At 39.7% G+C, this 13,201-nt stretch overlaps 1 protein-coding gene across 1 annotated transcript in view; it reads left to right on the top strand.

Annotated features, from left to right (window-relative positions):
* The window catches only part of METAP1D (methionyl aminopeptidase type 1D, mitochondrial), a 47,105-nt gene that overhangs the window by 31,694 nt on the left and 2,210 nt on the right, over nucleotides 1-13,201 (top strand). Inside the window, exons 4-6 of the mRNA XM_066999505.1 lie at nucleotides 1,154-1,302; nucleotides 1,994-2,036; nucleotides 5,568-5,731. Of these exons, the coding sequence (XP_066855606.1) occupies nucleotides 1,154-1,302; nucleotides 1,994-2,036; nucleotides 5,568-5,731 (356 nt within the window). The remainder of the gene's footprint in view (nucleotides 1-1,153; nucleotides 1,303-1,993; nucleotides 2,037-5,567; nucleotides 5,732-13,201) is intronic.

Genomic DNA, 13,201 nt, shown 5'->3' with positions numbered 1-13,201 from the left:
AAATTGTGTCTTGGGTGGGGTTGTCGTTCCTCATATGCTTTTGTGCTGAACAAGGTGCAAGCTGAGCAAATAGACCTGGTTTTATCCTCAGTGCACTACACAAGTGCACTCTTTTGTATTCACTGTACGTGATCGCTGAATATTTCAACATATGGTTATGTATGCCTGCTGCACCACAGCCTACCTATATTCCACGTGTTGCTAGAAAGTCCTCAAAAATCATAGCTGCTGTAGCATGTGTGTACGAAGTATGATTTTCAAAGGCTTAAAACTCATTCAAATCAAAATCAATTTGCACAGGAACCCTCAAAGGCACTTCTTCTCAATGAGGGAGGTTTCCCTACCAAATTTCAAATCCTAGCTCTAACCATTTCGGAGACAGAGTCTATCCAAAAGAAAAGCTACAAGAATGTTATTTTAAGCATATGCGTTTTCCACTCCACAGATACTCAGAAAATGGCTGAATGATTTATGAGTTTTTTAAATATATAAAATCATGAGAAAAAGATGAATCTAGAAAATGTCAAGCATAAAAGTGAACATTCCTAAAAATGATCAATAAGTGCCTGTAGATTCAATATCATTGCCTAGGCTGTGGAAACTTTAAGTAAAATATCTTCAAGATATGAACCCAAATATTTTAATCATTTACAAAATTAGAGAATACTTGGAGAACGATTTTATAAAATGCACAAGTGCATAATGATATATGTACTGCACAGTTAGAAGAATTAATATCCTTTATTTTACAAATAAAAGGGGAAAGTAATGTGTTTTATAGGACTGGAAGCATTAAAACCAGACATTTCTATAGCAGCTACTGAAACAAGATGCCATGGAAAATTGGTGTCTTTGAGAAAGCAAATGTGGAAAAATGGACAGATAGGAAGTAGATCGTATTTTAGGTTTTCTAGGAACCTTTGAACGCTTATTTCTACTGCATGCTTGATTTAAAACCTTTTTCTCTTAAAGGAAGAAAAAAAAAAGTAGTCCAATATATCAATAAAGTATATCAGACAGTTTAGTGTTTTGTATCAAAGCAGTGAATTTGAAACATCCAAGGTTTCATCGAAACGTTTGGCTGCAATCACATTCAGTAAATATGAGAAACTATCTTTGCTTTTTTAACAGAATGTTATGTTTGATATTTTAGGTTGGCATGACAACTGAAGAAATAGATTCCATTGTTCATCATGAAATAATCAGACAGAATGCCTATCCTTCACCTCTGGGCTATGGAGGTTTTCCAAAGTCTGTTTGTACTTCTGTAAACAACGTGGTATGTCATGGTATTCCTGACAGGTATTTCCCCAATAATATACATTTTACCGCCGGGGATGAAAATGTTAAACTGAAATTAATAAATTGTGTTTAATATTGAACATATTTCAGCTTAACTACATGTCATATGTAAATGTATTGCAGATGCATATTATGTTACCACACAATGCTGATAGATGTTATAGAAATTTATGTGAGGTAGAACAACAATAATATTATCCTGCTTGTCCAAGTATTAAAAAAAAAAAAATCAAAAAAGCACATAATGCCTTTAGAGTTTAGTGTGTGGGAAAAAATAGAACCGAGAATAATTCTGATTTCTTTTTTCTCTAGCAAAGTAAGTATAGGGTAGGGAATAAATATATTTGAATTTATGGTTGGTTTTTTTATTATTTGCAATACATTCAGCTACTCACAAAGTAAAATACGAACCCTAGTGAGAGAAAAAGAATAAATATAATGGTAGATTTTTCAGATGTTGATATGTTTTTCTGCCAGTTGTTTCTCATTATTTTATATTCAGCTACACTTGTTCTCTACGTAGTGAGAGCTGAACATTAAAAATGGTTATGCAGTTTGCCTCTGCCTTCCTCCGTCACAAAATACCTACCCCCTGATTTTTATGTATGTGTCATTAGGTGTTTATTCTTATATTCCCTTTGTTGGGAACTGTCTGTCACCATTATTTTTTTCCTTTCTGTTTATGTTTCAGTCGACCTCTTCAGGATGGAGATATTATCAACATTGATGTCACGGTGAGTAATTCATATAAAAAATAGTCTTTGATCAACTTTAGAGTCCCTGGTAGCAACAGGAAGAATAGTGGATCGGAGATGGGGAACGCACAGATGGATGTGCTGTTTACTTCTAAGGCAAGGCACAAGCAGCTGGTTTCCTTTTTTGTTTTTAACTGTGTGTTTATTCCAGCTAGACCCAGGCCTGACTTGAATTTAGGACTGGAATCAGATGCACTGAGATCAATGTTGGCCTAAGTGAAATGTCAACCCAATCCTGCTATGTGTCATGTTTTTGAGAAGGTGTAATTGTTATTGATCCACTGTGTAGTTAATGCAGAGCACCGCAGTACTGGGCAGCAGCTGAAGATAGATATGTATGAGATGAGCTAACATGAAGAAAGCCAGCATTTTTCCTTCACTCTGCCAAGATTGATCTTCCTCTTCCTGCTGATTTTGAGTGGGGCCTGTCATTATCTTACTCTGTCATTAGAGGCTACATTGGCCTGTGTATGTCAGTCTATTTGGACAGCAACTCTTTTGCTAGCAGTGTTCCCTACATTTATTAAAATCCCCGAAGGTAGTGTTGTGTTCCATTTCTGGTATAAAAGCCCTGAACCTTTTGCGCAGAAACAGAAATAGTGTGATATAACCGTGACTTAATATTTCCAGAGAATGGCCAATTATAGCTACTTAAATAAACACTGGCTGGATTTTTGTAGGAGCAAGAAAATACTGAAACTGGGAACCTAATTCTGTTTCATTTAGAAAGCAAAAAGCATTAATGTCTTGCAGACGCTTTTTTTCTTTTTTATTGTAGATGTTTTTATTTTCCCAATGTGAATTTATTTCTAATATGGGCACAGATGTCTTTTGAATTCTACTATTATTTTGCAATATGGGAGTAACATAGGAACAAGATTTTTTAATCATTAAAAAAATTCTTGGTAGTTTGATACTATTTTCCGTGGGCCCAAATTTCATACTGGCAGAAGCAAAGAAATCTCAAGTGGACTTACCTCTGAGCATGAGATTCAAGCTTTTTAAAATATTTTTTCTATGAACATTAGGGTCAGTGACCTTTTTCCATGGTATACTCATGTCTGATCCAGAACTGTGTTTCTTTTTTTTTTTTTTTAATTCTACTAATTTCTTCCCCATCTCCATACTTTCTAGTTGTAGAATTATGACTGCCAGTTTTACACAGAGTGATCTACCATTTTTAAAGTATATTTTGGGTCTCATTTTTTTACTGTGGTGAATTGATGTAGTTTTAATTAATTTGCTAGACTAAATCAGCTTGTCACAGCTAAGGTTTTAACATCTGATTTCTTTGTAACTCATTAAGGTACTTTTAAATATTTTTTTTTAGCTTAATCTGTCAGGATAATAATAACTCCTTAGATTAAAAAAAAAAAAGTGTAAATTCACATCACAGATCCTTTCCCTGATATTCTAAGTGAGCCATTTTTATATTAATGTGGTCTGCACATCTTGTTCACCCTGGTTTACAAATAATGTATAACTAAATGTTAGTGGTCTTTTTGAAAATATATTCTTATTTGTTTTCTGTGTACCCTCAAAAAATAAAATAAATCTTGAAGTTTCTGTGAATGTGAAGATTCCTGCAAGGGTAGGAATTGCTGATTATCTTTGTAAAGACTTTTTTAACATTTGAAACTGAACTATGTTGTGTTTGATAACTGTTCAGTTCCAAACTATCTAAGGAAGAAATATTACTTTACAGTGTTGCTAATTGATCTTTTAGTTTATTTTAATGAGCAAAATTGGGATGTTTCACAGGGGAAGAGAGTAAAAATCAAAGTAAATGTGCCACAACAAATTGCTTATAATTGTGTACAGGTTCTATAAAATGATTAAATAATATTCTGGTTATTAACTATAAACACTTCACACAATGTACAAATTATTTGAAGAAAAAATCTATTTTTGCACAATTAAGATGGTAGAATTTCATAGATGAAACACAAATTTTATTGGCTTGATTCAAGTAGCCTTTAGAATGTATTTAAGTGTAGAAACAGAAGCATTATGCATCAGAGAATCCACAGCACAGTGCAATTTTCAGCCAGCCATTACCAGGTAACATTTCTTACAACTTGAATTTTTCATTGACTTTTAAGGAATTAGTGCTGTGGTTGTAGTTTATTAATGTCAAAAATACATAATTGTGGTTGATAGCCTGCAGTAAATACTATTAATTTGAAGCTCTACTGTGTTTTAAATCTGTATTTGTTTTTCCAGGATGATGATGTGTAATGTTTTTGTTTGTTTGTTTAAGTGCCGTACTTGCTAGAGCTAAAAATGAACTAGTTCAGCTTAAATATGAACTGGCTAGCATAAAATCTGCCCATCAGGCATTAAATTGTAAAAGCAGATTTAGCGATAGCCTCAGCTGACAGAGGGAGGTGTACAACGGGGAGACGGCAAAGTTGGATCCTCGCTGACATTCATCTTCCTGTACAATGCTGTTCACTGGGAACTGCTTGCATTTTCTTTAAATCTCTCCCCCAACACAAACCTGGCCTTGGGATAAACTGTCTGTAGCCAGTTTTGTGGTTTTTTTTTTTTTTTTCCAGTTTGGAATTGACCAAAAGGAATGTGAGTCTGTGTCTTTCACAAATTGCTCTCAAGTGGCAAAAGTTCAGTGCTTCAAGCTTTGTGAATCATTAGTCCCGGGAGGATAGTTGCCCACTGTTTGGGGAAAAAAAATGTTTTAGAAGATCAAAACTGTGCACCATTATAATTTGTCTTTTGGTAGGGAAATTTGGCTTGCTCTCACAGTTGTGTGCCTGCCTGCCGTACTGCAGAGCTGCAAAAACCGTTTCTGCACAGTGCTGCAGAGCTCTGCATGGCTTTCCTGTGCCCCAGAGGGAACTTCAGGAGAGCTGAGGCTTGAAGCCTATGAAATGTCAAAAACAAAGCAAAACAAAACAAAAAAGCATGTCATTAATTCAACAGGGCGCTGTGTTTGCCGCCTGAGCATAACCCCCAAGCCCCTCAGGGGACATTCCCTGCAGTGGGATGGGTCTCCCCGCCAGATGCTCGTGGGTCTCCTGCGGCCAGCTTAAAGCTCAGCACCTCACCCCTGCAGGACACTGATGGGACCCAACACCAGGGACCCCTCAGGACACTGGGTGGCCCCCAAGACCCCCTCCAGCCCACACATGGCATGAAAATGTCTTCTCGCTTGCGGCCCCGCTGGCATCACGGCCTGTAGCTGAGCAGTGTCGCCTATGTCACCTCCTGGTGCTCTGCTAGGCAGTGATGCACAACTTTTTCATTTGTTGAGTTTTTAATTGGCAACCCTTACGCACCTTGCAGTCTTACACGTTTTTTTTTTCTGTTGTTTTTTTTTTTTTTCTTTCCAATGTTTCACTTTTCTGGTCTCATTCTCACAAATGCAGCCTACCAGTGACCTATCTGTTGCAACACATAGCTCATTCCTAGAAAGAACAGATTTAATTCAGGAGGTAATCTGTTTCTGGATGCAAAATGAGAAAATGTCTTTACATTTCTGCATGTGTTTAGGTGTATTACAATGGCTACCATGGTGACACTTCTGAAACCTTTTTGGTGGGCAATGTGGATAAATCTGGTCAAAAGTTAGTGGAGGTTGCCAGGAAATGTAGAGATGAAGCAATTGCAGCTTGCAGACCAGGGGCTCCCTTCTCTGTAATTGGAAACACAATCAGGTAAGCCTTATATTGACAAGTAAAGGGAGGGCTGGCAAGTGGGACAAAGGTTATTGGTGGTTTGGTATAAAGCTGATGACATGTTTTATGATTCAAAACCATCATTTCAGTCTGATATCAGTATGTGAACTGCCAAGCTATAATGTTGTTCCTTGGGTAAGAGAGATTTTTTTTTTTTAAGCGAATTACACCAGGGTCAGAAAAGATAACTGTGGAAAGAGTCAAAGATATTCATAAGGTAGATTTATGTTAACAGATGTAATTTGTGGTGAGTTTTTGTTTCTTTCTATTTGTGTGTGAAACTATATCACATCTGTCTAACAATGTAAGAAGGTTAGAAACCATTGTTTTCATTGTATAGCAATAATGATTGTTACAAAGGAATTAGTCAACATAAATAAGTCTCTTTGTTTAAAAAGTACAAAAATATTTAACTCGAGAGCTTCTTATCTCACAAAGAGCAGTGCATACTAACGTCAGAGGGAAGAAAGAGCTCACATTAAGAGATTTTTCCCTATTTTGCATCTGTTCTAGCTCTTACATAAATGCAGTCATGACTTTTCTTCTGGCAGTTTAGAATAAAAATATGGCTTAATTTTTTGAAGGTACCTATAGATTATTTTTAAATGTTTGGAAAAAAAAAGACATATATTGTATACATTTCATTAAGCAATACTTCAGTGGACTGTTAATGGTCCCAACATACTATTGAATACGTTGCGATTACTTAAAAGCTGCAAGGCTTAGTCACCTTGAAAGGATGCTGCTTTTTTTCTTTGTAAATCTTCAAATACTTTAAGGAAAAAAGAGAGCAGCAAAATATCAGTTAGATGTATTTATAGCTTTAAAAATATTGTAACAGAGTCTGAATCAAACTTTAGTAAAACCTCTTTGGGTTATATCTGAGAAGCTTTTATTGAAGACTTTGTATAAAATTGTGTTTTTGACAGTTTTAAATTATAGGCTAACTAGCCGGGAGAAAAAGGATAGTGTCTTTCTGTTCTTTCATAGGAAATGTTGAATCAGACCCCTACTGGGAAAAGAAATTTAATGCATATCTCACTATCTTACTGTCCATGAATATAATAGAAGTGAATTCAAAATGTAGTTTTATTTTTGCAAATGGGATGAGTCGATAGATGCACCTCATATTTTTGAACACCTAGGGTTCAACAAATTTACTGGTGGTGCTCTTGCATTTTAACAAAATTTATTCTTGAGTAGAAGGGGGCACAGAACACTAGATTCTTATTCAAGCATTCTATCGAGCTCTGCATTCATGGCTGTGTCTAAAGGGCATGTCAGCCTTTGATTCTCTCTGAGAGGTAATTATCCTTTTCCTGTCACGGAACAACAAATGATAGCTAACTACAGAGGCACATTTGCAGTAGTCACATTCATCAACTGCAGAAAAAAAATTCAATTTAATTGTGCAACACAGCTGCACATAGGCTTTTTGAGCATTTCTGTTGTTCTCCCTGTCTTGCTATTCCTCCCTCCAGATCTATTTTTTAAACTTTTTTTCTGGTTATTTTTTTCCCCCTTTTTGTCTCTTCTTCCATTTTTACTCTCTGTACTTTCTTGTTAAAGTAATTTTCCTTTGTGGCTCTCATTCTTTTTTCCCCATTGAAGGCTATGAATGTAGAAAATTATCACAATTACTCATATAATTGAGCCTCTTTGTAGCAAGTGCAACTCCAGTAGCCTTTCTCCATCATGAAAATGGTTTCATTATAGGGTTTTTCATATTCTCTGACACCATCTACACAGAGGAACAGGCGTGCAGATGAGATGTACTAGGAACAGGGTAGATCAGTAAGGTCACAGTAGGAATAATTAGCTCTGCTATGGAAAGAGCATCTAGGCCTTTTACTGCTACATAAATGTACTGTCCATGGCTTTTAGTCACAAAAAAACTTACTAACAAATGGAGCTCCCGCCTACTACTTTGAAAAAAAGATTTGTATCAACACTACAATTTTCCATCATTAAGACTAATAACACAGAGCCTAGTATACATCAAGGGGAATAAAAAGAAAAATCTCACATTCAAGTGGCGGCTGGGTGCTGACCTTTGTTCCCTTTTTTTGTGTTCAACTTAACTCTTTACAAAAAAGAGCCACACGCCACACCAACATGCAGGTGAACTCCAGCTAGTGCTAGCAAAGCATGGCATTCAATTGGAAAATCTGATAAATCTCCATGCAGGATAATGCATTTCATTACAGATTCACTACATTAATTCTAGCTATATTAAAAAAAAAAAAAAAGGGAAGAAGAAAAAGAACAGAATTGAATCTGACATTGGATTTTTGCTGTGTTGCTACGGAGGTCAGTTTACTTGCAAAGTGTAAATATATAGTCAGCGCCCCCTTTGAAAAGCAGATTAATCAAAGCTAGTAGATGTCCAAAACTACATATGAAATAGCAGGTCATTAACTTTATTTTTCAAGATTTTATCGTGTAGACAATTTAAATGTGCTGATGTGTTTAGAACTACTTCAACACTGCCTCTGCTGAAAGATTGCCTTGGTTGAGTGAAGTTGTATGTTTCTGGTTATTCGTCTTTCTGCATCTGCATACATACATACAAAAATCCATAGAAATCTTCAGTTTCAGGAGACTTAGAGACCATAAATACCTGAGAACATTTAGGCCCATCAGAATGGAGATCTGTCTAGGTATCTTTCATTAGTATTTTCTGTAAAGGTGCTTAAGTGGTATGCAGAACAAATCTTAGACACAAATAATCAGAGTATTTGCTTTCTATAAATGGCTTGGGAATAATTATATCACAGAGGTAAGCTTGCATTCAGTATTGTAACATATTCTTTGTTACTGAACCCCGATAGCTGAAAGCAAGTATTTCATGGCCAACGGTTCCTTGTTACATCGGCTAGAAGTCGCAAATAAAAGATTACATGGATTCATGAGTTACTCTGCTTAGAAAAATGCAAATCTTTGCTAACCTGTTCCTGTTGAAGATGGTGGCAAAACTGTCTATCAACTCCGCTGGGAACAGAATCGGGCCCTGTGTTCCCATTTCCTTCTAACACTAATGACATTTCTCTTTCAGACAGAAACAAATCTGGTTTGAAATCTACTTTTTAGCCATTGAGTTTAGATACGTGCAAGTGTTGTGAGTGTATAGAGCTAAAAAACATAAACGTGATATTGTTAAATAAACCAATTTCCAACTCCTAGGAAAAAATAGGAGTGAGGAAAGTATTAATAAATGGTTTAAAATGTTTAACTCGTAAGTATATGTTTTGATATTAATTTAGAACAATATAAAGCAGAATTTAAAAAAAATCTGTTTCTATCAGATTATGCACATTTAAACAATAAGTGGCTCAGGCAAAATAAGTCATTTTAATGTCATCTGTGATAGATTTTCCTTGACAGCTACTGTAAATTACAATTACACTGCTTCTCTCTGCACTTGAAAGTAAGCATTGCAATAAATTATCTTTTATTTCAATCCATCATGTCTGCTTTCAGAAACAGAGAACCTCAAATAAAAGTTCAGCACTATTGTAAGAAAAATACAGTAATTTGTGTTCCAGTTTGAAACTAAAATGTACCTTTCTTTCAAAAAACAATTGTTGGCTTTCAAAAATATTACTAATTATACCGCAACATTTATTGTCATTATAGGGAATCCCTGAACTTGTGCATTCCCTCAGTCTAGGATTACTATTTAAGAGAAAAATACTTTAATATTTTCCCCATATAAATTTGTAATTTCTCAAATTAGTTAATACGGTGCTGTTGAAAATAAATATTTTTATCATAAGCAAATCTAGTTCAGGCTGATGCCATTTTCAAGAATGTTAAAAAAAAAAAAGCCATTCAATGATTCAATGGTCATTTTGTTAACAATATATTTAAGAAAAGCATAAATACTTTTAATTTAAATAAAAAAGATGCATTCATACAGGTCCCTGAACAAGAAAACAATTATCACAGATCTGTTCTCTCTTGCAGTGTTTCCCAAGCGTGCCCCCTGCCCAGTGGTGTAGGGCAGATTTGTTTGGTAACTTTGGCCTCTGGTGTCGTGCAGCTGAGCATCGGTGATAAAGTTTGGTCTCTGGGGAGAGACGCAGGCAGTGAGTGGGAAGCAGCTGTGGCTGGGAGTCGGTTCGCCGGGATGTTCAGCCCGAGTCCGTGCCGCCCTGGCTGATCAGCCAACTCTCCCACTCTGGCACCAGAGGGCACAGGGAGGTATTGCTCCAGGCTGAAAGCAGGATTTGGTTTATTTTGTTTCCTCAGTGAGGGCTTAGATTATTGGGTCAGACCTGCCTTGGAGAAAAAAGCAACAGAATCGGGTAAAAAGAAAATAAAGTGTAGGTTTGAGTTGTTGTTTGATTACTTTTTGTCCCAGAGTGGGAGTCCCAGTCCTGAGACTGAGTGTATGGTGTTTTCCTCTGGAGCTGGGATGCCCATTGTCCCCTAGGTGCTCCCAGAGGCTATCTGAGGCTCTCTGGAGAGGCACAGGGCCAGCTCCATAAGGAAATTCTTTCAAGCTCCTTTTCAGCGAGAGGGATTTATCCCGTTCACCCAAAAACTTTCAAGGCATGCTCCAGAACATTGAGGAGAGCTTTGTAGAGGAGCAGTCCTGCCTGTTGCTGCTTTGTTGCAATTTCCCTGTTGGGCTGCTGGCAGGAAGGCAGTGTGTCTCCATGCTCATCCCTCCTTTCGCAGGGAATTAGCTGTTGTCTGGCAGCAGTCAGGAAGGAACTGACACCCAGCTCCGCTGTCCACTCCCGGAAGCATGACAGCACCACCTGGGAGGCTCTGCCCATGGGTTTTAGGTGGGCACCTGCACTCAGTGACCTTCCTTTACCAGCTTAGCCACAGCCAGTTCATCCTGGCACCAAGCGCTTTGCCGCCTGCAGAAGAGGAGCAGTGCTGCAGGGACTCTTGACTCTGCGGCCACTGGGCTGTAACGCACGGCAGCAAAACATGAAATCAAGTACTGAGCTCATTAAATGATTATGCTTTTAATCCTGCCCAATTCACCTCTGCCCAAGCATGCAACATGGCTCAAAGAATAAAATATGTGATGGTAAATGTTATCAACTGATATTTTTAACAACGATTGTAACCAAGAATCCTTGTCCTCCCTTTATGCTGTCGGTGCGGCGTGGCTCTGCTGCCCAGCTGCCACCGCGGGCAGTGGTGGGACTGGGATGTGCCCACAGACAAGGGGCCCTGCAGCCCAGTTCCTCAGCCCCATGCAGCCTGGCCAGCTCCTGCCGCCCTCCTTCGCTTCTTTCCCACTTGTAGCCAGGACTCCTCTGGCACTCTGTTTTCACAGAGCAGGAAATGCAAACTTCTGAAGTTGCCTTCTGGGGAAAACTGGAGAGAAAGGCCACTACTGACAAATCCCGAGCCGAGCGGTGAGGCAGCAAGACCAAAACATTGAGCTGTTGTCAGCAGCAAATGGCCAACTTAGGCAAAACTGCTCCACTCTGTGACATCCAGGCTTTTTAACCAGATTCCACAGCCTGGGAGCTCCAGTGGCCAGAGGAATGATCCAGATCAGCAGTTCAGTTCACACTTCCCAGACCTGTCTTTCAAAATCCTCCCTGCAAGCATCTACGGTCTATGTGAACGTTCGTGCTTACAGAATTACCCTTGCAAGTTGCAGCTGGCATTAGCAGCCTTCTTTTATGGAAGCTGCATGTGTTTCACTGTACCTCCGCACGGATGTGACAGCTTGCTAGGATTTTTTTAATACTCCAAAGTGAAGCTAGTAGTTGTGGAGTGCTTTGAAATTCCCCATACAGTGCTTCCGAAGCACATGCAGATATTAAAACCAGATTGAACATGGCCAAGATTCATGCCTGCAGCTTATTTTCTCCACAGGTTTTCTGTGTGTCACTCCAGGTTCGTTGGTAACGTTACGATTTATATAAAGAAGGCCCAAGCTCCGTACATAGACACATTTAAGCGGGGAGGTGGGGGAGCACTGTGGCTGGCAGTGCGGGTGTCACAGAAGGTAACCACCCGAGTACTGATACCAGCTGAGTTGTTTTTGAGCTCTTTGGCAAGAAAGTGGCAGAATTCGACACTAAAATGCACAAGAACCACTTCTTCCGCCACAGAAGGAGGGGACGTGGTCGTAGCAGTGCCTCGCGTGCCCGGGTGCCCCGTGAGCAGCTGCCCCTGCTGCCACTCAGCAGCTGGGAGTGAGTATGGGGCCTGGTGGCAGTCAGGGGTGCCCTGGGCAGGCATCGGCGGAGCTGAACAGCTGCTGGCATCATTTAGGCTCTTGCGAAAAGACTCACAGAAGGAGGCAAAGGAAAAGCTTACCCTGCGGTGCGTGTACAGCTTCTCCCGTCTCTTCAGAGAATCGCTTCCCCCGTATGGGAACCATTATCTGCATTGCTCTGGGCTTGGTCACCGGAGATCTTCCATTTCGTTTTGTGTATGTTTCTGAGTAATCTGACTTTCTAATTCCTCCTCATTCTTCCTTGGCCTTCAGCATCATCCTAACCAGTCCAGGTCTCTGACCCAGACCTGGCTGGCACGAAAGAGGCACAGCAGAAAGACTTTTCCATCATTAGTAGGACTTTTCACTGCATAAGCCTTCATGATTTTTTTTCCACGTAAATTATGTATAAGGTGAAACTCTGGACCTTGAATATAACCAAAAGAAGCCCAATTTCTAGCCTTACTAATAACAACTAAACCTGAAATTCCCATTCTTCTCCAGAAGTAATGAAAGAAATGTGATGAGTCTTTGTATCGGGGAGATGGGTAGATAAAAGCTACTACACAAATCCTGTTAAAACGTGTTCTTAAGGCCTGGACACGGCAGCACTGTCAACTGTTGACCTGGCTCCCCTCTCTCACTCCTGCCCCGCAGTGGAGGCGCTCCGTGTCCTTTAGCCGCAGTGGGTGCCTCCAGGGACAGGGACAGGCGGGTGCTGGCACGAGCGCTGAGGAGGCCGCACGGCCTCGTGCGCAGGGCGATGGCTATATGAGGCGGTCCGAGGCCACCTTGCACCTGAGTAAGAGCCTCCCCGTGGGGGTTAGCATGCTTCCGTTTCTGTGACAGCTGGCACCTTAATTCGAGTTTCTTGTCTTTCCCACTCTTCGTCAGCCTGTAGTCACACTCTGAGGAGCATTCGCTCGGCCATAGCTATAGGCAAACCGGAAGTGTTGAGTGCCTGCCGTGATTTAAAATGAACAAATGAGGCTTTTGATCTCACAGACAAAATCTTTTCAGACTGAGTGTCTTCCTGCCTTGCTCCTGTGATCCAGTTTGCTTTTAGAAACAACGTGGGGATGATACGCAGGAGCTTCCTTGTCACTTCTAATCCGTCTCCGGGCCCCCCAGATCTCCGCATGTTTCCATCTCGGACCCAGCCGGCCCTGCTGCCTGAGCAGCCTCCATTCACCACCTAGCAGGGCCCTGGCAAGAGGCCTGCAAGCATCGGGCAGCCCCTCAGCCAGAGGACA

Source organism: Anser cygnoides, chromosome 6 (genome assembly GCF_040182565.1).
Source record: "Anser cygnoides isolate HZ-2024a breed goose chromosome 6, Taihu_goose_T2T_genome, whole genome shotgun sequence".
In the NCBI taxonomy this organism is placed as follows: Eukaryota; Metazoa; Chordata; class Aves; order Anseriformes; family Anatidae; genus Anser; species Anser cygnoides.
Note: the sequence above shows the minus strand (reverse complement) of the source record. Positions and strands in the feature narration are given on the sequence as shown.